This window comes from Engystomops pustulosus, chromosome 10 (genome assembly GCF_040894005.1).
Source record: "Engystomops pustulosus chromosome 10, aEngPut4.maternal, whole genome shotgun sequence".
NCBI lineage: Eukaryota > Metazoa > Chordata > Amphibia > Anura > Leptodactylidae > Engystomops > Engystomops pustulosus.
Window position 1 is genome coordinate 1,212,790 of NC_092420.1, and position 14,312 is coordinate 1,227,101.

The 14,312-nt window shown below is 56.4% G+C and overlaps 1 protein-coding gene across 1 annotated transcript in view; it reads left to right on the forward strand.

Annotated features, from left to right (window-relative positions):
- The window catches only part of RAD54L2 (RAD54 like 2), a 36,247-nt gene extending 22,748 nt beyond the window's left edge, over nt 1-13,499 (forward strand). The window contains exons 11-22 of the mRNA XM_072129095.1: nt 5,246-5,423; nt 5,501-5,734; nt 5,820-5,938; nt 7,160-7,278; nt 7,965-8,064; nt 8,142-8,347; nt 9,900-10,075; nt 11,023-11,219; nt 11,334-11,530; nt 11,610-11,699; nt 11,943-12,035; nt 12,116-13,499. Of these exons, the coding sequence (XP_071985196.1) occupies nt 5,246-5,423; nt 5,501-5,734; nt 5,820-5,938; nt 7,160-7,278; nt 7,965-8,064; nt 8,142-8,347; nt 9,900-10,075; nt 11,023-11,219; nt 11,334-11,530; nt 11,610-11,699; nt 11,943-12,035; nt 12,116-12,918 (2,512 nt within the window). The 3' untranslated portion in view covers nt 12,919-13,499. The remainder of the gene's footprint in view (nt 1-5,245; nt 5,424-5,500; nt 5,735-5,819; nt 5,939-7,159; nt 7,279-7,964; nt 8,065-8,141; nt 8,348-9,899; nt 10,076-11,022; nt 11,220-11,333; nt 11,531-11,609; nt 11,700-11,942; nt 12,036-12,115) is intronic.
- The last annotated feature ends 813 nt before the right edge of the window (nt 13,500-14,312 follow it).

A 14,312-nucleotide genomic window follows, 5' to 3' on the forward strand; every position in this document is an offset into this window, starting at 1 on the left:
ATAGAAAGGTGTCAGGACACAGGACATGGCAGCTCGCTGTGTATGGGGGTGTAGTCACAGAGGGGTCAGAGCGCCCATGCTGACCCCTGACCACTGCTGGCTATGATAGAAAGGTGTCAGGACACACAGGACATGGCAGCTCGCTGTGTATGGGGGGGTGTAGTCACAGAGGGGTCAGAGCGCCCATGCTGACCCCTGACCACTGCTGGCTATGATAGAAAGGTGTCAGGACACACAGGACATGGCAGCTCGCTGTGTATGGGGGGTGTAGTCACAGAGGGGTCAGAGCGCCCATGCTGACCCCTGACCACTGCTGGCTATGATAGAAAGGTGTCAGGACACAGGACATGGCAGCTCCCTATGTATGGGGGGTGTAGTCACAGAGGGGTCAGAGCGCCCATGCTGACCCCTGACCACTGCTGGCTATGATAGAAAGGTGTCAGGACACACAGGACATGGCAGCTCGCTGTGTATGGGGGTGTAGTCACAGAGGGGTCAGAGCGCCCATGCTGACCCCTGACCACTGCTGGCTATGATAGAAAGGTGTCAGGACACACAGGACATGGCAGCTCGCTGTGTATGGGGGGTGTAGTCACAGAGGGGTCAGAGCTCCCATGCTGACCCCTGACCACTGCTGGCTATGATAGAAAGGTGTCAGGACACACAGGACATGGCAGCTCGCTGTGTATGGGGGGTGTAGTCACAGAGGGGTCAGAGCACCCATGCTGATCCCTGACCACTGCTGGCTATGATAGAAAGGTGTCAGGACACACAGGACATGGCAGCTCGCTGTGTATGGGGGTGTAGTCACTGAGGGGTCAGAGCGCCCATGCTGACCCCTGACCACTGCTGGCTATGATAGAAAGGTGTCAGGACACACAGGACATGGCAGCTCGCTGTGTATGGGGGGTGTAGTCACAGAGGGGTCAGAGCACCCATGCTGACCCCTGACCACTGCTGGCTATGATAGAAAGGTGTCAGGACACACAGGACATGGCAGCTCGCTGTGTATGGGAGGTGTAGTTACAGAGTGGTCAGAGCACCCATGCTGACCCCTGACCACTGCTGGCTATGATAGAAAGGTGTCAGGACACAGGACATGGCAGCTCGCTGTGTATGGGGGGTGTAGTCACAGAGGGGTCAGAGCACCCATGCTGACCCCTGACCACTGCTGGCTATGATAGAAAGGTGTCAGGACACACAGGACATGGCAGCTCGCTGTGTATGGGAGGTGTAGTCACAGAGGGGTCAGAGCACCCATGCTGACCCCTGACCACTGCTGGCTATGATAGAAAGGTGTCAGGACACACAGGACATGGCAGCTCCCTGTGTATGGGGGGTGTAGTCACAGAGGGGTCAGAGCGCCCATGCTGACCCCTGACCACTGCTGGCTATGATAGAAAGGTGTCAGGACACAGGACATGGCAGCTCGCTGTGTATGGGAGGTGTAGTTACAGAGTGGTCAGAGCACCCATGCTGACCCCTGACCACTGCTGGCTATGATAGAAAGGTGTCAGGACACAGGACATGGCAGCTCGCTGTGTATGGGGGGTGTAGTCACAGAGGGGTCAGAGCACCCATGCTGACCCCTGACCACTGCTGGCTATGATAGAAAGGTGTCAGGACACACAGGACATGGCAGCTCGCTGTGTATGGGGGGTGTAGTCACAGAGCGGTCAGAGCACCCATGCTGACCCCTGACCACTGCTGGCTATGATAGAAAGGTGTCAGGACACACAGGACATGGCAGCTCGCTGTGTATGGGAGGTGTAGTCACAGAGGGGTCAGAGCGCCCATGCTGACCCCTGACCACTGCTGGCTATGATAGAAAGGTGTCAGGACACACAGGACATGGCAGCTCACTGTGTATGGGGGGTGTAGTCACAGAGGGGTCAGAGCACCCATGCTGACCCCTGACCACTGCTGGCTATGATAGAAAGGTGTCAGGACACACAGGACATGGCAGCTCCCTGTGTATGGGGGGTGTAGTCACAGAGGGGTCAGAGCGCCCATGCTGACCCCTGACCACTGCTGGCTATGATAGAAAGGTGTCAGGACACAGGACATGGCAGCTCGCTGTGTATGGGGGTGTAGTCACAGAGGGGTCAGAGCGCCCATGCTGACCCCTGACCACTGCTGGCTATGATAGAAAGGTGTCAGGACACACAGGACATGGCAGCTCGCTGTGTATGGGGGGTGTAGTCACAGAGGGGTCAGAGCGCCCATGCTGACCCCTGACCACTGCTGGCTATGATAGAAAGGTGTCAGGACACACAGGACATGACAGCTCGCTGTGTATGGGGGGTGTAGTCACAGAGGGGTCAGAGCGCCCATGCTGACCCCTGACCACTGCTGGCTATGATAGAAAGGTGTCAGGACACAGGACATGGCAGCTCGCTGTGTATGGGGGTGTAGTCACAGAGGAGGGGTCAGAGCGCCCATGCTGACCCCTGACCACTGCTGGCTATGATAGAAAGGTGTCAGGACACACAGGACATGGCAGCTCGCTGTGTATGGGGGGTGTAGTCACAGAGGGGTCAGAGCACCCATGCTGACCCCTGACCACTGCTGGCTATGATAGAAAGGTGTCAGGACACACAGGACATGGCAGCTCGCTGTGTATGGGGGGTGTAGTCACAGAGGGGTCAGAGCGCCCATGCTGACCCCTGACCACTGCTGGCTATGATAGAAAGGTGTCAGGACACACAGGACATGGCAGCTCGCTGTGTATGGGGGGTGTAGTCACAGAGGGGTCAGAGCGCCCATGCTGACCCCTGACCACTGCTGGCTATGATAGAAAGGTGTCAGGACACACAGGACATGGCAGCTCGCTGTGTATGGGGGGTGTAGTCACAGAGGGGTCAGAGCGCCCATGCTGACCCCTGACCACTGCTGGCTATGATAGGTGTCAGGACACACAGGACATGGCAGCTCGCTGTGTATGGGGGTGTAGTCACAGAGGGGTCAGAGCGCCCATGCTGACCCCTGACCACTGCTGGCTATGATAGAAAGGTGTCAGGACACACAGGACATGGCAGCTCGCTGTGTATGGGGGGTGTAGTCACAGAGGGGTCAGAGCGCCCATGCTGACCCCTGACCACTGCTGGCTGTGATAGAAAGGTGTCAGGACACACAGGACATGGCAGCTCGCTGTGTATGGGGGGTGTAGTCACAGAGGGGTCAGAGCGCCCATGCTGACCCCTGACCACTGCTGCCTATGATAGAAAGGTGTCAGGACACAGGACATGGCAGCTCGCTGTGTTTGGGGGGTGTAGTCACAGAGGGGTCAGAGCGCCCATGCTGACCCCTGACCACTGCTGCCTATGATAGAAAGGTGTCAGGACACAGGACATGGCAGCTCGCTGTGTATGGGGGGTGTAGTCACAGAGGGGTCAGAGCCCCCATGCTGACCCCTGACCACTGCTGGCTATGATAGAAAGGTGTCAGGACACACAGGACATGGCAGCTCGCTGTGTATGGGGGGTGTAGTCACAGAGGGGTCAGAGCGCCCATGCTGACCCCTGACCACTGCTGGCTATGATAGAAAGGTGTCAGGACACACAGGACATGGCAGCTCCCTGTGTATGGGGGGTGTAGTCACAGAGGGGTCAGAGCACCCATGCTGACCCCTGACCACTGCTGGCTATGATAGAATGGTGTCAGGACACACAGGACATGGCAGCTCGCTGTGTATGGGGGGTGTAGTCACAGAGGGGTCAGAGCGCCCATGCTGACCCCTGACCACTGCTGGCTATGATAGAAAGGTGTCAGGACACAGGACATGGCAGCTCGCTGTGTATGGGGGGTGTAGTCACAGAGGAGGGGTCAGAGCGCCCATGCTGACCCCTGACCACTGCTGGCTATGATAGAAAGGTGTCAGGACACAGGACATGGCAGCTCGCTGTGTATAGGGGGTGTAGTCACAGAGGGGTCAGAGCGCCCATGCTGACCCCTGACCACTGCTGGCTATGATAGAAAGGTGTCAGGACACACAGGACATGGCAGCTCACTGTGTATGGGGGGTGTAGTCACAGAGGGGTCAGAGCACCCATGCTGACCCCTGACCACTGCTGGCTATGATAGAAAGGTGTCAGGACACACAGGACATGGCAGCTCCCTGTGTATGGGGGGTGTAGTCACAGAGGGGTCAGAGCGCCCATGCTGACCCCTGACCACTGCTGGCTATGATAGAAAGGTGTCAGGACACAGGACATGGCAGCTCGCTGTGTATGGGGGGTGTAGTCACAGAGGGGTCAGAGCACCCATGCTGACCCCTGACCACTGCTGGCTATGATAGAAAGGTGTCAGGAGACACAGGACATGGCAGCTCGCTGTGTATGGGGGTGTAGTCACAGAGGGGTCAGAGCGCCCATGCTGACCCCTGACCACTGCTGGCTATGATAGAAAGGTGTCAGGACACAGGACATGGCAGCTCGCTGCGTATGGAGGGTGTAGTCACAGAGGGGTCAGAGCACCCATGCTGACCCCTGACCACTGCTGGCTATGATAGAAAGGTGTCAGGACACACAGGACATGGCAGCTCGCTGTGTATGGGGGTGTAGTCACAGAGGGGTCAGAGCACCCATGCTGACCCCTGACCACTGCTGGCTATGATAGAAAGGTGTCAGGACACACAGGACATGGCAGCTCCCTGTGTGTGGGGGGTGTAGTTACAGAGGGGTCAGAGCCCCCATGCTGACCCCTGACCACTGCTGGCTATGATAGAAAGGTGTCAGGACACACAGGACATGGCAGCTCGCTGTGTATGGGGGTGTAGTCACAGAGGGGTCAGAGCACCCATGCTGACCCCTGACCACTGCTGGCTATGATAGAAAGGTGTCAGGACACACAGGACATGGCAGCTCCCTGTGTGTGGGGGGTGTAGTTACAGAGGGGTCAGAGCCCCCATGCTGACCCCTGACCACTGCTGGCTATGATAGAAAGGTGTCAGGACACAGGACATGGCAGCTCGCTGTGTATGGGGGGTGTAGTCACAGAGGGGTCAGAGCCCCCATGCTGACCCCTGACCACTGCTGGCTATGATAGAAAGGTGTCAGGACACACAGGACATGGCAGCTCGCTGTGTATGGGGGGTGTAGTCACAGAGGGGTCACAGCGCCCATGCTGACCTTTCAGCTGTGTGGTTAGAAGTAGATGATGGCGCCTTATATGTCTTGTATGTTGCCGGTGTAGTATAAGCTGTGGTCTCATGCTAGTGCTCTCTGTTTTCACCCCTCTGCTTTAGGCGTGGGCACACAGTACTGAGGGCGCAGCTCCCTTCTAAAGAGGAACATGTGATCTTGGTTCGGTTGTCCCACATCCAGAGGGCGCTGTACACGGAGTTCATGAACAGGTTTCGGGATGCCGGTAATAGTGGATGGCTCGGTCTCAACCCTCTGAAGGCTTTCTGTGTGTGCTGCAAGGTGAGCGCCCCCTCTGGTCTGGTGTTATGGCTGCGCCCCACCCCCACCCCACCACTGCAAATGATCATTTCTTCCAGATCTGGAATCACCCGGACGTCCTGTACGAGGCTCTTCAGAAGGAGAACTTGGCCAATGAGCAGGATCTAGATGTGGATGATATTGGAACCAACACCCGATGCCAGTCCCAGGGTCCAAAAGTCAAAGCGGAACCCGGGGCCCTTATGGCAGAGGCTGCTAACAGCAAGCTCTTACAAGGCATGGGGTTCCATCCCGGCCAGGAGAAGGCCAATCAGGTGGTGACGTATGAATGGGTGAGTAGCCAGACCCCTACATGTGTCACATAATGTGTCTATTACATTGTGACCCCCAACTTATCATCCGCAATCTCTTCTTTAGGCCAAGGAGATTCTTTGTGACTACCAAACCGGCGTCCTGCAAAACTCCCCGAAGATGGTGCTGCTGTTTCATCTGATCGAAGAAAGCATGAAGCTGGGCGACAAGATCCTGGTGTTTAGGTGTGTACTGCTGGGTCACACATGGGTGCTGTGTAGGGATCCTGGGGTGCTGCAGGGTCACACATGGGTGCTGTGTAGTGTTTCTGGGGTGCTGCAGGGTCACACATGGGTGCTGCAGGGTCACACATGGGTGCTGTGTAGGGATCCTGTGGTGCTGCTGGGTCACACATGGGTGCTGTGTAGGGATCCTGGGGTACTGCTGGGTCACACATGGGTGCTGTGTAGGGATCCTGGGGTGCTGCAGGGTCACACATGGGTGCTGCAGGGTCACACATGGGTGCTGTATAGGGGATCCTGGGGTGCTGCTGGGTCACACATGGGTGCTGTGTAGGGATCCTGGGGTGCTGCTGGATCACACATGGGTGCTGTGTAGGGATCTTGGGGTGCTGCAGGGTCACACATGGGTGCTGTGTAGGGATCCTGGGGTGCTGCTGGGTGACACATGGGTGCTGTGTAGGGATTCTGGGGTGCTGCAGGGTCACACATGGGTGCTGTGTAGGGATTCTGGGGTGCGGCTGGGTCACACATGGGTGCTGTGTAGGGATTCTGGGGTGCGGCTGGGTCACACATGGGTGCTGTGTAGGGATTCTGGGGTGCTGCTGGGTCACACATGGGTGCTGTGTAGGGATTCTGGGGTGCGGCTGGGTCACACATGGGTGCTGTGTAGGGATTCTGGGGTGCTGCTGGGTCACACATGGGTGCTGTGTAGGGATTCTGGGGTGCTGCTGGGTCACACATGGGTGCTGTGTAGGGATCCTGGGGTGCTGCAGGGTCACTTATGGGTGCTGTGTAGGGATTCTGGGGTGCTGCTGCGTCACACATGGGTGCTGTGTAGGGATTCTAGGGTGCAGCTGGGTCATAAATGGGTGCTGTGTAGTATTTCTGGGGGGGTGTTATACAGTGGGGGAGGGGACGCTGTTATTACACATATACAGCTCCACAGGCAGCTCCAAGCGTCTCCCTCAGCAGTGGCTGATAGGTGTTGCTGGGTGCCAGGACCCCTGTCCTCGGAGTACAGGCTGCCTCCCGCATTGGTGTCCCCACTGCTTTATGTCATGTGACCGGACCCTGCACTGAGTAGCCGAGCTCCGGTCACATGACCTTCTATCGGGCCGAGAAGAGGCGGCTATTTCAAGGGGTAAAACTGTGACGCTTGTGGAGGCGTTAAAGCGATGTCTGGGACCAGGGTCACGGATTCTCTGTGCTCCTCTTTTCCTACAGTCAGAGTTTGTCTACACTTTCCATTATTGAAGACTTTTTATCGAAGAGACCGATGCCCCTCACACCCGGAAAGGAGAGTCAGGACCGGAGCACCTGGGTCAAGAACGTCAACTACTACAGTGAGTCCGGCCGCTGCGCAGCAAGACTATTGGGTCTCCCCTGAGCGGCTGGGCACTCACTCCTCCTCCCCCCCCCCCTCCCCGGGCGGCTGTGCGCTCACTCCTCCTCCTCCCCCCGAGCGGCTGTGCGCTCACTCCTCCCCCTCCCCCCGAGCGGCTGCGCGCTCACTCCTCCTCCTCCCCCCGAGCGGCTGCGCGCTCACTCCTCCTCCTCCCCCCGAGCGGCTGCGCGCTCACTCCTCCTCACCCCCCCGAGCGGCTGCGCGCTCACTCCTCCCCCCTCCCCCCTCCCCCCGAGCGGCTGCGCGCTCACTCCTCCTTGCCCCCCCCCCCCCCTCTCCCCGAGCGGCTGCGCGCTCACTCCTCCTTCCCCCCCCCCCCCCCCCCCGAGCGGCTGCGCGCTCACTCCTCCTCCTCCCCCTCCCCCCGAGCGGCTGCGCGCTCACTCCTCCTCCTCCCCCCGAGCGGCTGCGCGCTCGCTCATCCTCCTCCCCCTCTCCCCGAGCGGCTGCGCGCTCACTCCTCCTCCTCATCTTAGTCACATGTTGTGTGGCCTCTTCCGCTGCCATCTAGTGGTCGGTACATGAAGTGCACTATTTATTCTTGGCAATCCCATACATCTGTCCCCACGTTGTGGTGCTGCTTCTTCCGCGCTCCTTTCGTCACCTGTTCTTCTCCTTCTCCAGGGTTAGATGGAAGCACGTCGGCCTCAGACCGGGAACGGCTAATAAACCAGTTTAATGACCCCGGTAACGATAATGTCTGGCTGTTCCTGCTGTCCACGCGGTGAGTGGGGGAGGGGCGTGAGGCGCTTTAGATTGTGTTATGTAAGTTTATCTCTGACAGCGGTGGATTTCTTGCAGTGCCGGCTGCTTGGGTGTCAACCTGATCGGTGCGAACCGAGTGGTTGTTTTCGATGCCTCGTGGAACCCGTGTCATGATGCCCAGGCTGTGTGTCGCGTGTACAGATACGGGCAGCGGAAGCCTTGCCATATTTACCGCCTGGTGTCCGACTTCACCTTGGAGAGGAAGATCTACGACCGCCAGATCACCAAGCAGGGAATGTCAGGTGAGCGCGGCGGCTGCTGCCATATATATATATACACTTCATGCATCATGAGGAGCTCCCGCACTATGATCTATATATATATATATATATCTATCTCTCCTTTAACCCCATAGCGCAATAAGACGTACCCTTAAGTCTTGCTGCGCATGGGGGGAGTATGAAGGGGGCTCACGGGCTCATAATGAAGCAAACGCCCGTCGCTAACACGGTGCTTGCACCGATCGCGGGTGTTAACCCTTTGATCGCCGCCGGCAAAGCTGGGCGTGGGCGCCGCCATCTTGGCTGCGATCGTCACTCCCCGTGACGTCACCGAGGCTATCTATTACAATGTGCGATCTGCACATTGTAATAGATGGTGTGCAAAATCCCCATATACTGCCATACTGTAGTATACTGTAGTATGGCAGTGTATGGTAGGATCAATCAGACAACCTAGGGTTAAAGTACCCTAGGGAGTCTGAAAAATAGTAAAAAAAATAAATAAAAAAAGTAAAAAAAAAAATTATATTAAAAAACCATAAAAATTCAAATCACCCCCCTTTCCCTAGAACTGATATAAATATAAATAAACAGTAAAAATCATACGCACATTAGGTATCGCCGCATCCAAAAAAGCCTGATCTATCAAAATATGATAACCGTTTTTCACTGCGTTTTACCCCGTGGCGGAAAATAGCGCCCGAAGTCGCAAATTGCATTTTTTAGCCATTTTGAAAAATAGAAAAAAATATATAAAAAGTGATCAAAAGGTCGCACAGTCCTAAAAATAATATCATTGAAAACATCATCAAAAGTCGTATAAATGACACCACCCACAGCTCCGGGCACTAAAGTATGAAAAAGTTATTAGCGCCAGAACACTGTAAAATGAAGATTTTTTTTTCTGTACAGGAGGTTTTAATTTTTGTAAATATATGAAAACATTATAAAACCTGTACAAATTTGTTATCCCCGTGATCGTACCGACCCAATGAATGAAATAGACCTGTCATTTGGGGCGCACAGTGAAAGCTGTAAAAACCAAGCCCACAAGAAGATGGCGCAAATGTGTTTTTTCATCATTTTCACTGCATTTAGAATTTTTTTTCCCGCTTCCCAGTACACGGCATGGAATATTTAATACCATCACTACGAAGTGCAATTTGTTACGCAGAAAATAAGACATCACACAGCTCTGTACATGGAAAAATAAAAAAGTTATATATTTTTGAAGGTGGGGAGTGAAAAATAAAAACGCAAAAACGAAAAAGGGCCTGGTCCTTAAGGGGTTAATGATGGCTTTACAATTCTGACAATTAAGGCAAGACTTTTCTTTTTTGGTCAAATCTCAGCATTGACCAATGAGCAGCCCCTGCGATACACAAGACGCCGTATAATGCCGAGTGTTTATGGCAAGTTGATTATGACGACAAGATGTTGCCGTGTTCTGTATTGTATGAAGTTTTGTAGAGAGATGCGTACAGAGAGCGCATTGTTGATGACGCGGCAGTGATGTGGCGCCTGGTGCCGTGTCTTCAGATGGTGGAGTAACTTCTGCTGTGTCTCTCCTCAGATCGTGTGGTCGATGATCTCAATCCAGAAGTAAACTTCACCCGGCGAGAGGTGGAAAACCTGCTGCACTTTGTAGAGGAAGAGCCAGACTTGTCCCGCCAGCACCTGGACCCCTCCAATTGCTATGAGACTGTGCTGCAGAGAGCGTGTATGTGTTACCCGCACCTCATCACCAAGGTAAGGCACCCGTGTGCGTGCACCCCTCCCCGTCACCAGCAATCACTGTGTGACCCGGCTTACCGTCACCAGCGATCACTGTGTGACCCGGCTTACCGTCACCAGCGATCACTGTGTGACCCGGCTTACCGTCACCAGCGATCACTGTGTGACCCGGCTTACCGTCCCCAGCGATCACTGTGTGACCCGGCTTACCGTCACCACAATCACTGTGTGACCCGGCTTACCGTCACCAGCGATCACTGTGTGACCCGGCTTACCGTCCCCAGCGATCACTGTGTGACCCGGCTTACCGTCACCAGCGATCACTGTGTGACCCGGCTTACCGTCCCCAGCAATCACTGTGTGACCCGGCTTACCATCACCAGCGATCACTGTGTGACCCGGCTTACCGTCACCAGCGATCACTGTGTGACCCGGCTTACCGTCACCAGCGATCACTGTGTGACCCGGCTTACCGTCACCAGCGATCACTGTGTGACCCGGCTTACCGTCACCAGCGATCACTGTGTGACCCGGCTTACCGTCACCACAATCACTGTGTGACCCGGCTTACCGTCACCAGCGATCACTGTGTGACCCGGCTTACCGTCCCCAGCGATCACTGTGTGACCCGGCTTACCGTCACCAGCGATCACTGTGTGACCCGGCTTACCGTCACCAGCGATCACTGTGTGACCCGGCTTACCGTCACCAGCGATCACTGTGTGACCCGGCTTACCGTCACCAGCAATCACTGTGTGACCCGGCTTACCGTCACCAGCAATCACTGTGTGACCCGGCTCACCGTCACCAGCAATCACTGTGTGACCCGGCTTACCGTCCCCAGCAATCACTGTGTGACCCGGCTTAACGTCACCAGCGATCACTGTGTGACCCGGCTTACCGTCACCAGCGATCACTGTGTGACCCGGCTTACCGTCACCATCCTCACTTCCATCTTTCAGGATCCTTTCCAACATGAATCTCTTCTACTGGATCGTAAGGAACAAAAGCTGACCCTAGCTGAGAAGAAAGCAGCGAAACGCGGATACGAGGAGGAGAAGAGGGCGTCTGTGCCCTACACCCGGCCGTCCTACACCCAGTATTACCCGGCTCCCGACCACAACCTGGCAAACATCCCAGCGTTCAGCCAGAGGAACTGGTGAGGGGTCCGGAGCTGCAGGAGGGGAAGGGGAAGGGGGAGGCGGAGCTGCTGGGAGGTGGCGGGCCCGCTGTGCGGACTCTCCCTTAATTATTCCAATGTCTCTCATCACAGGCGGACGCTGCTGAAGACTGATGAGCGGCCTGTGGCCAGTGTCCGCCCTCTGCAGTCTACACCCATCCCCATGATGCCCCGACACATGCCTGTCGGCCATGCTGGTTCTGCCTCTGGCTCTGTCCCTCCCTTTAACTTCCCAGTAAACTACCTGCAGAGGGCGGGGGTCCTTGTTCAGAAGGTGGTCACCACCACAGGTAGGTACCATGATGGGGGTGCTGCTTGTTGTCTTGTGTTATCAGATCACTCTATAGACGATTGTTCTCCTCCTTGTAGATATCGTTATACCTGGAATGACAACATCCACAGACGTTCAGGCGAGAATTAGTGCGGGCGAGAGCATTCACGTCATCCGGGGAACAAAAGGTGGGATCCCCAAAACATCCTATTGGCTTAGGGAGAGGACAGAGGCTTCTATTACTGATGCTTGTCCATGTACAGTGTAACAACCCCTCCGATGTGTGAGCAGGACCCGGTCAGGAGGGGCTTCAGCCCCCAGCAGGCAGAGACCTTACAGAGCCGTGTGTGTTATATGGTGATGAGCAGACGCCGGCCCTTTAATAATCCTCCCCTGCAGGATCTGTGACCTGGTTTTCCTTGTAATTTCAGGAACGTACATCCGTACCAGTGACGGGCGGATATTCGCCATCCGGTCAAGCAGTAAGCAGAAGAGCTCAGAACCGCGGCGCCCTGCACAATCGGGTAATGTCTACGCTGCGGCTTTCACACCCCCTCTTGCGTTGAGCTTTGTCCTAGTCTCATGTCTGTGTTTCCATCTATAGGTGCCCAGGGACACGGCCCAGCCTCAGGACCATCAGGGCCCTATATGAGTAACGGGCGTCATCCTGCTACCCCCCCTTCCCACGACAGCGAGGAGCCGTCCCGGCCGCTCTCTCCTGACAGCCCGGAGATCCTGAGCGAGCTGCAGCAGTACACGGACGCAGCGGGATCTCGCAGCGCACACGGAAACGCTTCACTACCCAACATCCATCCTCAAGGTCTGATGCAGGCCCCAAAACCACAATCCAGGAAGCGCAAGGAGCCACCGGACCCGTCGGGTCAGTGGTCGTCCAGTAAGCGCCACCTCTACAGCCAGCTGCCTTTCCCTGGTCTGCCTGGCTTTGGCGTCAACCCCTCCTCGCTGAACCACAGCCTATCCAGGGCGGCAAACTCTGTGTATATGGGGGCAGGCGGTGGAGCTTCCCACTTCCAGCTGCCATCTTTGCTGTCGGACCCTCAGTTAGGCCTCCCCATGGTTCCTGACTCTCTACTGACCCCCACCTCGGGCACCTCCTCAGCTCCATCCAGTGTGCCCCCTTACCTTCTGCCCCCTTCCTTCCCCATGCCCTTCTCACAGCCATTGCCGGCTCAGACACGAATGTTTGCTCCGTTTCCATCTTCAATGCTGAACCGAGGACTCCCCACCAACAGCGCAGCCTCCACCTTCCCCGGCTACCTCTCCTCCCAGCCCGGCTACCAACCTCCAGCTGCCGGGAATGCAGGCCGCCCCCTTCCAGCGGGAGAGCGGGAATCTAGTGAGGAGGACGGGAAAGACGATGATGTGGTGGAGGTGACGGGGAAGTGAGAGGACTGTGCCCTCCTGCCCTGCTCCACGCCGGGGTAACAAGCACAGATTCATCATTGTCATTCCACAGGGGGGGGGTCGCTGCCCCCTCTACAACTTGTGACTCCCCCTGATAAAAACCAGTTTTCCAGATAAACTTTCCTTCCTGAACGTGTTGCTGCAGCCAGGGGGGCGCGGCGCCTGGTGCCTGTCCTGTACGGCCGGGGGGTGCGCAGTGCCTGTCCTGTACATCCGGGGGTGCAGCTCCTGTACGGCCGGGGGGTGCGCAGTGCCTGTCCTGTACATCCGGGGGTGCAGCTCCTGTACGGCCGGGGGGTGCGCAGTGCCTGTCCTGTACATCCGGGGGTGCAGCTCCTGTACGGCCGGGGGGTGCGCAGTGCCTGTCCTGTACATCCGGGGGTGCAGCTCCTGTACGGCCGGGGGGTGCGCAGTGCCTGTCCTGTACATCCGGGGGTGCAGCTCCTGTACGGCCGGGGGGTGCGCAGTGCCTGTCCTGTACATCCGGGGGTGCAGCGCCTGTACGACCGGGGTGTGCGTGTCCTGTACGGTCAGGGGTGCCTGGCGCCTGTCCTGTATGGTCGGGGGGGGGGGAGGGCGCAGCGCCTGTCCTGTACAGCGGGGGGCAGCACTGAGGAGGTGGGGGTTGTGCGCCCGGATTCCTCTGCAGACATCGCGCCCGTTACCTGTGTGTGTAGGAAGCGTCTCCTCTCGTCTTAGCAGGAAGTCATTTCTAGGAAAGGTGTTTTTTTGTTTTTACTTTGAGTCAAAGTTTCCAAAAGATGTTGGGACGTTTTCTATCCAGCAGTCAAGGAGTTAATGGGCTCCGCCCCTGAAAGGATTTTACTGAATTTAATTAATTATTTTTTTTAATCTCATCGTTTTTTGTTTTGTTTTTTGTTTTTTTTTAATATTTCTACCATTTTGGATAACTGGTCACTGTACTGAATGTATTACTACGACAGGGTCAGTCACAGCGCCCCCAGCTGCACCTCCTGGGTGTGTCCCCACCCCATAAAGGCTGCTTGGCCAATCAGTGACTGAGGCGGGTCACTGCTCCCGGCTGTGATTGGCTGAGCGGCCTCGTAAGGAGACACCCGGGAGGAGCGGTGCAGTTATGAACTAAGACTCCTCTTCAGCTGCTCAGGGTGTCTTTCATCCCCTGGGAAAGTTGGGTGACCCCCACCGTGGCCTCGGGAGGACTTCTCACCCAGCTTTCCTGTGTGTCAGAATGTTTGCTGCGTTCCAGCGGCCGTGGTGGTCTTCAGCTGTCCTGATGCGCCCCCATATTTACTGTATTACCCCATTGGTTGTATATGTGGCCCCTGGTCTGTCCCGGTGGTGGGGGGAGGGGTTGTCCGTGTCATGGCGTCTCGTCTGCGCTGCCCAGTGAATAG